The 13,008-nt window shown below is 41.2% G+C and overlaps 1 protein-coding gene across 3 annotated transcripts in view; it reads right to left on the bottom strand.

Moving 5' to 3' along the window:
* Positions 1–13,008, bottom strand: part of NELL2 (neural EGFL like 2) — a 155,021-nt gene that overhangs the window by 61,136 nt on the left and 80,877 nt on the right. For all 3 annotated transcript variants that reach the window (XM_075428504.1, XM_075428506.1, XM_075428505.1), the window contains exon 13: positions 6,818–6,943. In XM_075428504.1, coding sequence (XP_075284619.1) covers positions 6,818–6,943 — 126 coding nt within the window. The remainder of the gene's footprint in view (positions 1–6,817; positions 6,944–13,008) is intronic.

Genomic DNA, 13,008 nt, shown 5'->3' with positions numbered 1-13,008 from the left:
TCACAATTTTCTTTAGACATCAGAAAACAAACCCAGGAGTACAAGCGTGATATTACCAGGCTGTAAAGCACAATAACGCCCTCACAGACTTAGGATCTCCACCTATTCTGCTATCTCCTTTGGCTTCTGTTTCTTTCTAAAAGCAAGCAATAGTAAAACGTCATCATGACTTGGCTTAAGTGAAAATGAAAAGGAAAGACAAATCAGCCGGAATGGATTTAGCAAAATGGTTGCGATAAAAAGTTCCAAGGTCTGCATGCATTTAAAAATGTATGTGAGTGCCTAGCTCCCCACGTGGGAGTGGTCCCACACAGCAAGGCGCAGCTGTGGGGTTGGACATGGTTGCTCATGCGGCCGGACCACGCTTGGAAGAACTAGGCCACAATTTGCAACACGCCTGATATGCTTTTAATAATTAATCAGTTAAGACTTCACATGTATTTCCTGCCAAAGTACAGTGCAATGATAAAACCTCACTGGTGTCAGGGTACAAAGCGGTAGATCACTCACTCACTTCTCTCTCTCTCTCAAAAAGAAAAAAAAAGTAACAGATAATTTACTAAATGCCATAGATGACAGCATGTGCAAACATGAACTCAGAGAGTCTGGTTTATATACTAACACAGTCCATACTTCATACGTCCACCTTACATTCGCTCATTTATCATCCTACCCAGACCACATGTACAGGGAGAGCCAACTGAAGTTACCGTCCCAGGGTACTCATGGCAAGCCCCAGTGCCTCCCTCTCCAGTACCCCTAAATGTGAAACACAAAAGAGTCCCTGGGGAGGAATTCTCTGGGAGGGTAACATCAGCTGTGTTACCTTCCCCACATCACCTCGGGGACCTCCACCCACAGGCGAAACTGAGCACATCACCAGCACTTCCACCAGAGAGAGCAGGTGGCCCATGAGACTGCAAGGAAACAGACTTAAAAATCATCAGGGGCTCAGAAAATCCCTGGCTTCTCCTGCCTTAGGAGGCAGGATCTAGGGAGGATGCACTAAATCTCACAGAGGCTTCTTTCTTCTGTTCCATTTTTGATGGGTTACTTAGGTGAGTGGTCCCAAAGCAGGAAACTAATGACATCTGTTCAGACTAAACGTGATTACCCATATACTGTGGCTAGTCAGAACTCCCCACTGTTTGAACCAAGAGTGAAAAAGAGAGAGCTCTCATCTCTCATTTCCTAACTTATCCCTTTTCCATTAAAAAAAAAAAAAAAAGGTGCAGGAAAGGACATGCATCGCACTGTTCAGAGCACTGCTACCAGCTGTGGATTACACAGCAGCGTGGAAGACTGCAGGTGATGTTGGCTGTGTCTTTGCTTCTGGAAGGAAAACTTTCTTTTTTCCAGCCAAGAAAACAGCCTGTGCATTTTTGTAATCCCAGGCAGAGTAAGGATGTAAGTGTTACTATTCCAGAAAAATAGTAAGGGTTTCAGATTTAATCATATCTAACAGTAACGGTGCAGCATACTGCTACACATATAAAACTACCCTGGCAGAGACTCGTGTCATTTTCTGCCTTCCTTCCCCCAGCGCAACACCATTACATTTCAGATTCTGTGAAGCAAAGTGGAAAGGGAATGAGACAAAACCAGTGCAGGGAAAGCATGGTAGCCCAGGGCATATATTTTATGCCTTTAATTTGCAGTTTGTGCACCCATTTGGCATATGGGTGCAGCTTAGGACTCGTCTCCCCTTCTCATAGCTATGATTGATTTCTGAGCATAAAATCAGTCATGAACAACAGATTTCTGTGTAAATATGGTTGTGACTAACTCAATCTAACCCTGCAAATCTTGCTTCCAAGACGAATACAAATAATGAATCTGAAATTGATGTCTTCATTACATCCTTTGTTGCAAAAATCAAAATGTAATTCAGATCTATTGTAAAACTTGCAATAAACATGCCAGGAAGAAAGAGACTGGAACTGTTCTGGAAGCAGCTATATGCTTTTTTTGTGCCCAGAAGTCTGACAGAGATAGATAGCACAGATTTCTTTTCAAATGTCTCATACAGGAGAAAAACCCTTCAATGCCACTGATTTTATATCTCTTTTCTATTTTGATCAATGACTGCTAAATTATGTATGTGTGCATAGTACGGAACTATAAGGCATGTTACGTTAGTCTGCCGGCAAGCCGCATGAACATCACTCACATCATAACCTGCCTAATCAAGGTTCAGGCATAATTTTTCAACATCCTCCTCCTGTGCTTCAGCTATCCTGTGCAAACAATGACATATTCATGTCAAGTTACAGAACTTCTTCCTGTTTAGTAACACTCCCAAGGATGTGCTACCAGAGCTTCTGGTCCAGCTTACAGTAAGTCAGCTATTCTACGCACAGCTACAGTTCCACAACTGGATTTGATTACACAGCATTACAAGGAATAGCATGGCCTGAAATATATTTTAAAAATTTAACATCTAGTAACATACAGGGCCAGTTGTCACTTGGTTGCCCTATTCTTGTTATTCCTGAACTGGATTGAAAATCTGCCTCCTCTTTGGTTTCACTGATATTTCAGCTGGTAAATTAAACCCAACAAGGCAAATAAAGAGTTGCCAAAAACTTCAAGTGCTGCAGCAGACAAGAGACGGCTGAATGACTAAATATAGTTGCAAACATTGACAAAAACCAAAGTGCATCAGACTCTCTGTACACAAGTACTGAGAGATTTGAACAGAATTATGTATTATACAACCACATCAACAGAAGACCTGGAGCCTGGGCTTTTGGTAGTTTTTGTGGTGCATTTGCAGTAGCAACGTGCCCCTAAGATACTCAGGACTGCCTTTGTGTGCAAGAGATGTCTGCATGAGGCTTCCGCAGCATGATTCTCATGAGTAGCTGGCAACAGGTATGTTTATAATACCCTTCTGAGTAGCTGAGAACTGATGCTATCAAAGCTGATGCTTCCAGCTGTCTTGAGGAAAATGGAAAGGAACAATGCAGAAGTTATGTCCTACAACACCCACTGTCTGCATGAATTACATAAAGCAGAGACTATCCAACAGTATGACTGTAAACACATTTTGCATATAGGTGTTTAGTTTTAAAACAACATTTCTTTTACAGACATCTTTCCCACTTTTCATTTTTACCAGATGTAAACATCATGATTTTGTACAGACTATGGAACACATCAACTATTCAGTGCAGCTTCTACAATAAATCTGATTACTAGAACTCAAAAGAAATACGGAAAAGGCAGAAAATCCTGTCAAGGACAGTGCACAACCTTACTTTCACAGATATGCCAAGTTAAACAGGGTACTCTTCACAAAACCTTTCAAATATATCTCCTTAATTTGCAGAGCTCGCTCTCTTTGGTCTATCCTGATTGCTTTTCTCCTTGCCATTCTGCTTTTCTACTAGATAAAAAGGCTTGGTTTATGCCCTTAACTTCAAGAACTAGCACCATCATGACAAGAAAATTGTGCTTAACCAAAATAATTTCTAGCTCCAGTGAATGGTCCATGAGTTCGTGATTCACAGTGAGATGCACTGGGCACAGACAAGTTGGTATCTCGATTCTCAAAGTGCAAATACTTTTACTTTCTGCTTTCCACAGTCATAAAAGGAAGATTAAATTGGTGGACTTAAAACAGAGCAAATACAAGGTTGGCTGAGGAGAGGGAAACACAGGCTGAGATCCCTAACACAGTTTACTGCCTTGATTCTCTAAATAACATGTATTTGGAAAATACTTTTCCTTTTCAAGTCCTAGATATCATTTGTTCAGCTGGATGCCATTAAGGCTCCATTTAAAATAAAAACAAACAATCAAAAAATCAACAATAAATGGAAGTATAATGAGGTTTTTCTGTAAACTACTTGCTTTAAAATACCACAGCACGCTGTAAGAGAAAATCATGCTTATGAAAAGTCAGCTATACCCAAGCATAAAAACCTAGGCTAAACGTGTTGCACTGTTTTCAGGGCAGCAAAGTACTGTCATTAGTATCATAAACTCCTTCCCACTACTATTTTGCACTGATTTATTGATATAGACAGCTTTCAGCAATGTCTATTAACTGTAAATATAGTAACATAAATTATATGTAAATTAACTGTAGCTGTGCGTAGAATAGCTGACTTACTGTAAGCTGGACCAGAAGCTCTGGTAGCACATCCTTGGGAGTGTTACTAAGCAGGAAGAAGTTCTGTAACTTGACATGAATATGTCATTGTTTGCACATATGTAAATTATATGCCTGTAAACATAGTCAGCGTTTCTACTACACTGAGCTTTTGCTGGTTCTCAGATCAGAGCACGTTTCTTCAGGAGAGATTGTGCTAAGCAATCTAGTGGTTTAAAACTTCCACAGACTGCACGTTAAAGCCACAGCAACATAGCCTCCCTACTTCTGTTCTCTTTACCTCTTAGGTTTATATCTAGGCAAATGCGTGCACATGAAAGTCTCTGAAATCAGGAGCTTTAATAGATGGCAAAAGCAGCAAAGAGCAAAGAAGATACTGAGGGTGAAAAACCTATAGCAGTCTCATGTACCACCTGCTTGCCAAGCTTGCCACCTGCTTTAATGCAGTGCTGTAACATAAGTGCTCTCAGTGTCACTTATATAGGCTACAATAAGCACAAAGTGCCATTTACTGATCAAAGCACAAGCCTTCAAGTGTATCCTGTGTTTCCCTTAATTTTTAAAATATAATTATCCCTTCATTCACTAGTTGTTTGGTGGAAATGTCATGAAAGAGTCTCATAACTCTGCATACTTCACTAACCGACCAGTGACTCCCCTGGAGGTGCTCACACTAATTGTGGAATCAGAAAAATATACAGATCTTTAGTGATATATACACTTACTTATGTCAGGTTGCCATTCATGGAAATTCTACCACCCAACAGGGATTGCATCCTCATGGTTGCCTCTCACTATTATTTCAATCCAGAAAAACTCCAGGTCCTGAATGACAGCGAGTGGCATTGCTCAGACATGCAAAAAGTCACTGCGTGACTTAGAGTCCATCTGGTGTAGCAACTCTTAAGATTTGAAATCTTACAAAACTATTCCATCTACTTTGCTACTTTTGCATTAACTTTTCCTTGATCAAGGAAAGGTGGAAAAGAAATCATCCATTTGTCACCCTTGAGGGTGATTTCATGCAAAACTATTATTTACAAATGTGGAGCCAAACGCAGTTTGGAATGTGAGATCCGCAATGGATTTCCAGCAAGTTTTACACAAGTTTGACTGTCTGGAGTTCTTGAACTACACTGAATTTCACAACAGTACATTTCAGTACAACAGTACAGGAGGAATGTAGCATGTGGAGCACCGAGAAATACTTGTCTTGTATTTATAGGCACCAAGTGCCCCTGTGAAGGTGTTTGCAGTGGTTTACCATGTGCAGAGTTCAATCAGAACAGCAAGTTAAGGGAGGCCAAGTGAAAAAAGTATCATGGTGATTTAGATAAAGTCAGTCATAAAATAATCCCAACGTTCACACCCGGCAGGTAGTGAAACAATTGTTTTACTCAGCGAGGAGTGTGGAAAATATGAAAGAGTGATCAGAAACATACTGGTTGCTTCAGAAAGGACCTGCTGCAAGCAGCCTCTAACTTCGTCCTTCAAGATCTGGGCTTATTGAAGTAAATTAATGCCTACCAGTGCATGTGAAACGAATGTCAAGTACAGGTAAGACAGTACGCATAAAAATCACACCTATGTGCTTTCAGATCCATGTCTCCAAGCACCGTGCATGTTTGGGCAAGCAAATTATGGTAGTTTATGAAGTAGCTGTTTCTGTACCAAAATGTATCATCGATGCCCAAAAATGCCACGAAAAAATGGATAGAATTAAATAAACTTAGAAATTAATTTCACAGTGCTATTTTCACATTCTGAATACTCTCCTGCATTTATAGCCAGTGCTACTGTTGGGTAGTATGAACTCCATGAAAGTTGTACTGAACAAATAAATCCTCTTACATAAAGACCTAATGCATTCCCCTGTGCACACAACATAGTGGTCCTGTTTTGTGCACACACGTTTTTCTTCACTGAGGGATTGTGCCACATCTTTGAATCATATTTACTTTATCCGTTTAGTACAAAAAAACACATCCCTCCCAGGAACACTTACAGTCAGCCTGGCTCTGATATGGAAGACTCTTTTAAATGCTGTGTTTTCATTCCAAAACCCAAAAATACCTTGCAATAAAAGAAGACTAGAAGAGAGAAAGTCAGTATGAACCCAGCACTTCCCCTAGAGCATCCCCTGGCAATAGAGCAAAGAGGGAAGACACAGAGATAAGACTGACCACGTAGTCCAGTGGCACAAGGCAGGCAGAGCTCCTGCCCTCTGAACTTGGGATTCAGCTGGAGAACCTCCTTGATGGAGGAGAATTCAAAACCAGGCAACAGCCAGATTTAATATGGAGCAAATTTAACTCCATCAAAAGCTTGTAGGAGAGTCATTATACTCCAAGTGACATTGTAGTGGTATGGCACACAGAAACCGAGTAACCCTTGGCACTATTTTTGCTGTCTTATTTTTCCCTTCAGCCTACTCCCTTCACCTTTTCTATCAGCACCCAAAACCATGCAGATGTATGACACAATCCAGACCGCCTCACAATTTCAGGCAAACAATACAAGACACATATAATCTGCAAGCTTTTCTGCACCACATCCTTGCAATTATTTTAGTCTTTCTTCTGTTTAACATTTCATGTAGATGTTTTGTGACTCTAACAAAGATTAACCTTAGAAGAATCACATCAGTGCTCCTAAATACTATCATTCTGTTATTTTCTTTCACAAAGATACAGCTCTTACCTGTACATGAATAATCATCAATGCGTATATATCCTGTTTTGCAGATGCACATAAAGGATCCTGGAGTATTTACACACATGGTATTCTCACGACAGTAGTGTCGTCCTTCAGCACACTCATCAATATCTGTGAATCAGTCAAAGAGGAACACGAGTCAAATTCAGCAGCATTATTTACAGTCTCTTGATATACCACTATTCACTTCCATCAGTAGTGGGCTAGACTAAAAAGTTACTTGAACAGCAAGGCATTTTGGAAAGCTTTTTGCCTTTCTCCTTTAAAACAACTGCTTGAAGTGTTCAAACAAGAGAAGCAGCATGAGCTTTCTGTGAACTGTTGTTAGTGCAGTTACAAAGAAGATTACACTGGCTTACATCTTTCCTAAGTCCTTCTGAAGTGCCTGTGATGTTATTCCTATGATTCAAGTACGAACAAAACAAAACAAAACAAAAACAACAAAAAAAACCCCAAAAAACTGGGGTCCCAAACAGCAGACCAGCTGCCTCAGCACTGTAATGTCATCCATCACTGTACCTGTGCACTCATTGCAGTCATCAGTATATAAACACACTGCTATATGCATGCAACATGCCTTTGATCTAACAGGTTTTTGGGAAGGAACTGTAAGGAACATGCTAAGATCTGAAAAGATGACACAACTTTCTTTTAACTTTTCTTTTAAATTTTAGCCAATCAGTAACTTTAATATATATACATTTATCTATAGCTATACATACTTACATATGTATATAAATACATATAGCCACACCTTATCTGAAAGGAACCTGAAAGAATTGGATTTGCATAAAGACCTGCTCTCATAGAAAAAATTTCAAATTCAGAAAATTGGGGTGGAATACCTACTGCAATACAAAGTCCTAGAGCAAATTCCAGGCATAAATCACCATAGACATGGACTTCAAAACCTAATTGGTTTCGGTACTCCCTTGGGCTGCAAAATTAGACATACTTTTTGTAGCAGGTTATACTTCAATGGTGAGACAGAGAAAGGACTACAAATATAAAAAAAAACTTCTGCACACTATTATTATGCCATAAAGAAGAAAAGCTGTATTAATTTGGAAGTGATTAGTAGCATGCTGTTCCTGTAATACTAATGACAAAGACAGCATCACTGAGATACTCTATACATCTTGTCATGTAACATACTTGCTACCAAAAGTATGTTAAAATTCAAAGCGTGGATTGTTGGATTGTTTTTTTCCTGCTCATCAGTTGTGACTTCCTCACTGTTTTCAATGATGTTTACAGCTTTCAGAGTTGAAAATAAAATCTCTGGATGGAAAACAATGTTGTATTCCAGACTCCAATGATAGTTCATCACGATAGACTGGATGTATAAACTTAAATCAGAGTTGACTTCCTTATGCTGTGATGCTAGATGTCAACAGTGCTAACTCCTCTACTCCTGTCCAGGTCATATGCTTAATGTCGTGGTTTAACCTGGCAGTTGGCAACTAGGACCCGACAGCTGCTTGATCACCCCTCCCCTTCCCCCCCAGTGCGATGCGGAGTAGAATGGAACAAGGTAAACTAAATAAAATATTAATACTAATATTAGTAATAATAATTATTATGCAAGACTGGCTATACACAACACAATTTTCATCTCACCGTGCGATGATCGATTCGCAGCCAGTCTGCAAGCAGCAATCACGGAACGTGGAACTCATGAAAAAAAGACCGAACTCCCAGAAAAGGAGGATTCCTGTCCCCCAGCCAACCCCCATTCACAACCTGAGCATGATGTCCATGGTATGGAATCTTTCCACTGGCCAGCTTGGGCTGGCTGCCTGGCTGTGCTCCCTCCCAGCTCCTGCACACCTGCTCATTAGCTGAACATGGGAGACTGGAAAAAGTCCTTGATTTCTTAGAAACAACTAAAACCATCAGTGTTATCAACATTCTTCACCTTCTAAATTGAAACACAGTAGCTACTGGAAGGAAAATTAACTCTATTCCAGCCAAAACCAGACAGCTTATCTCCCAGTTCTTCCTCCACTTCCTAGCTTCTTTCAATCAATAGCTGCTTCCCAACTGCACTCATTGCCTGCTTTTCCCTTTACAATCCCACAAGAAATTTGCCTTTGTGGTGGTTTGACTGTGGCTGAACACCAGTTGCCCGCTACAGCCACTCTATCACTCCCCCTACTCAGCTGGACAGGGAAGAGAAAATATGACGAAAGGCTTGTGGGTCAAGATAAGGACAGGCAGAAATCAGTCACCAGTTACTGTCATGGGCAAAACAGACTCAACCTGGGGAAATTAGTTTAATTTATTACCAACCAAATTGGAGTAGTATAATGAGAAATAAAACCAAATCTTAAAAACATCTTCCCCTCACCCCTCCCCTCTTCCTGGGCTCAACTTCAGTCCTGATTTTCTCTACCTCCTCCCCCCAGGCAGCACAAGGGGACAGGGAATGGGGGTTGTGGTCAGTTCATCACTCATTGTCTCTGCCGCTCCTTTCTCCTCAGGGGGAGGACTCCTCATTCTCTTCTTCCCCTGCTCGAGCATGGAGCCCCTCCCACGGGAAAAGGTTCTCCATTAACTCCTCCAACGTGAGTCCTTCCCACAGGCTGCAGTTCTTCACGAACTGCCCCAGCGTGGGTCCCTTCCACGGGGTGCAGTCCTTCAGGAACAGGCTGCTCAGTGTGGGTCCCCCACAGGGCGCAGTCCTTCAGGAACAGGCTGCTCAGTGTGGGTCCCCCACGGGATCACAAGTCCTGTCAGCAAACCTGCTCCAGTGTGGGCTCCTCTCTCCACAGGGCCACAGTTCCTGCCGGCAAACATGCTCCAGCGCTGGCTCCCCAGGGGGTCACAGCCTCCTTCAGACATCTACCTGTTCCGGCATGGGGTCTTCCATGGGCTGCAGGTGGGTATCTGCTCCACCATGGACCTCCATGGGCTGCAGGGGAATAGCCTGCCTCACCATGGTCTTCTCCACGGGCTGCAGGGGAATCTCTGCTCCAGTGTCTGGAGCACCTCCTCCCCCTCCTCCTTCATTGACCTTGTGTCTGCAGAGTTGTTTCTCTCACACCGTCTCACTCCTTTCACCCACAGCGGGTTTGGGTGTTTTTTCTTCCCTTTCTTAACTATGTTATCCCAGAGATGCTACCACCATTGCTGACGGGTCAGTCTTTACCAGTGGCGGGTCTGTCTTGGAGCCGGCTGCAACTGCTCTATCAGACATGGGGGAAGCTTCTAGCAGCTTCTCACAGAAGCCACCCCTGTAGCCCCCCCACTACCAAAATCTTACCACGCAAAACCAATACAGCCTTCAGTACAAAGCAATGTGCTACGCTGAATATTAGTGATTCTGTAGTCATTTCCTAATTTAATTCTGTTTTGAAAAAAACTTCTGTTTTCCCCAGTGTCTCTGCCCAGTGCAACTGTTCTGCTGGAGAAGCTGGGGGAAGCTGGCGACAAACCATAAAGGTGTCCACTGTGAATGCTCAGGGTCATGAGCCCAGTCTGTTTTGCACAAATTCAGTTCCTAAGAGTTTCATGGATAATATACTTTAGCTGGTGTCCTCCCCTTCCTTTCCCCATAAGCTCTGCATGCATAGAAGAATCATACCTCTATTAGGGTGCTGGTTTGGAAAAGTTAATTTTGTAATTTTCAGGGGCATACATACATACACACACAAATAAGTGTGTATTTACAGTGAGCATACTAAGGCTTGAAACAGTTTTTGTGAAAGTCATCGAAGAAAACAACAAAAAAAGCAAAGCTATCACAAGACTACCACCAAGGCAGCTGGTTTGGCACAGAAAGTGGAAAATGGCTCAGATCTCCTGACATACAGATGTTCTGCAGAAACGTAAATGCGCAGTTTACAAAAGCAGCCAACAGTTACAACATATGCCTCCGCTACTACCGCAAACAGCGCAACTTGTGTCTTTCATAATTCCAGTTCACAACTCTATATTAAATTAATGGTGTTGATTTGTATTTAAATAACAACATCAGTCTTCGAGTAATTAGAGGCCTTATGTTCTTGGCATCAACAGACTGCCTAGAAGCCAGCTTTGGCACTCTCAGAAAATTCTAGTTAAAGATCCAAAGCCTCAAAAACATTAAATAGAACTTTCTGAAACTCTATTAATGATTGCTTTGGCAGGTAAATAGCCACAGGAGACCCAAAATGCTAATGGCTTTAATTTTGCAGTGAAAAACTTAAAGCCAGAGCTACTTTGATTCAACCCTCCTAATTTAGAAGTGTTCTAAATAAAAGCTTTCATTTTGCCAACATATCCCATATTGAGGTTTTGCAAAATATTATTCATAATTGCCTTTATTTCAAAACCTTGCTTGTTCAATTGTTACCAAAAAAAGCCCAGAACTGATCAGATTAACTTTCGATTGAAGTGCTTCATTTGAACAAATATCTTTTTTTTTTCCAGACTGATTTGCAAAGATATTGTCCACATTTTTTAAACACTTATGGGAAAACAAAACTCTTTGCCACCCAGCTCTCTAGAAAACCTATACAGAATGTAAAGGAAATAAAGAGATTATTATTGCTACTATCACATTATTATATCACATTGGCACCTAAACACCCTAATCAAGCGTCAAAAGTCCATTGCTCTACACCATGGATGCACAGCTGATAAGAAGCTGCTTTTACAAACAGTTTCCAACTTTAGCACTAAATTACATTGCCACTGGACATAAAAGATAATTAATACAAAAAAGGCAAAGTAACAGTCAAATGACAACTAGACACACAGAGATTCACCACACTAAAGCCATGCGATTGCATTCCCCCTTCAGCACTCCATATGCAAACTTCGTATTCATTAGTTAAGGTATCACAGAACAAGGAAGAATGAGCTGGGGGAGGGAAAGAGCCCAAACATCTGTTCTCTTTTAAAGCTACCACAATAAAAGCCTTTTTATCCTGCTTACTGGTTGAAACCCTGGCATAGCCTTTTATTCACCTTTAGACACAAATGTACTACACACAAATGAAAACCTGATGCATTTCAATATCTAAGAAAACCTACAACATTTATCTTAAATTTCCCCTGCCAAAAAGCCTGGTTAGCATATTAATGCACATTAATGTCTTACTGCTCAGCCAGTAAGATGCCGAAGTCAGTCAGTTCAATAGGATGAATGCACCATTCCAATGGCTCTACACACTCAACAATAAAGACCTGTGTGCTTAAAGTCTGTGATGTGATACTGAGCCACCAGCTGTGATGTACTGACAACAGTGTAGTCATGGAGATCATCAACCTGCTCTGTTCCCAGCGGAACAGATAAAAGAGGCATCTCTGGGAAAACTGGTTAGTGCAAAAGTGTTTGGAATCTGCACTTCAATGATTTGTTTACACTTGCAAAACCATCAAAACAAACAAAAAAATACCTTTCTTTATCACCCCAAGCACTCAAACAAAATTTACGCAAAATATACAACCCAGGAAAAGTTTCCCTGTATCCCTTCCTCCTGCACCCTAATGAGTTTGCTTCCCCAGAGTGAAATTCCCAGTTATGTTTTACAACCCCGTTAATAAGAAGAGAACTTGACCTGCAATCTATAAATCATTGTTGACCAAAGACTCACACTAACAAACAAATCCTCTCCTTAGGCCTCACTATCCATCATTGCCTTTATCCACCACAAAAGCCAGCCAGAACAAATGAGTCTGGTACTAAGTCAGTAAATCTGGGCTGTAAAGAGAGGAGGCTATTTCCAGAACTGAGGATCCTTTATGGATAGCGTCCTGCCTCCAGCCATTTCCTTTAAAACTCAATGGCATCTAGCACCAGTGATCTCCCTGGTCACACTTACAGAGGCATATGGTGGGCAGGGAGATGCTCTTGCAGGATTTCTGCAACAAATAATATTAAGCATCTAGGAAGAGAGCAAATAGGAGCATAAAAAACTGTATTTATAAAAAATTATTTTGTAAGTGCTTCAAAAATTACCCTGAACACAAAAAGCAGAGTAGATTAGACCTACAATTTAAAAACAAAACAAATAAAAAACCATGGGTTTTTTTGTTAATGAAAGGTTTTGTCTTCACAGCCCATAAACATGAGGCCCCACATTTACCTGCTGAAGAGGGTAATGCTTTTCCACCTTTCCCACACAACTTCATCAGCAAACGTCCACCCTGACCTGAAGGCTCCACCGCTAAGAGCAAGGGCATCATTT

Source organism: Opisthocomus hoazin, chromosome 8 (assembly GCF_030867145.1).
Source record: "Opisthocomus hoazin isolate bOpiHoa1 chromosome 8, bOpiHoa1.hap1, whole genome shotgun sequence".
NCBI lineage: Eukaryota > Metazoa > Chordata > Aves > Opisthocomiformes > Opisthocomidae > Opisthocomus > Opisthocomus hoazin.
Note: the sequence above shows the minus strand (reverse complement) of the source record. Positions and strands in the feature narration are given on the sequence as shown.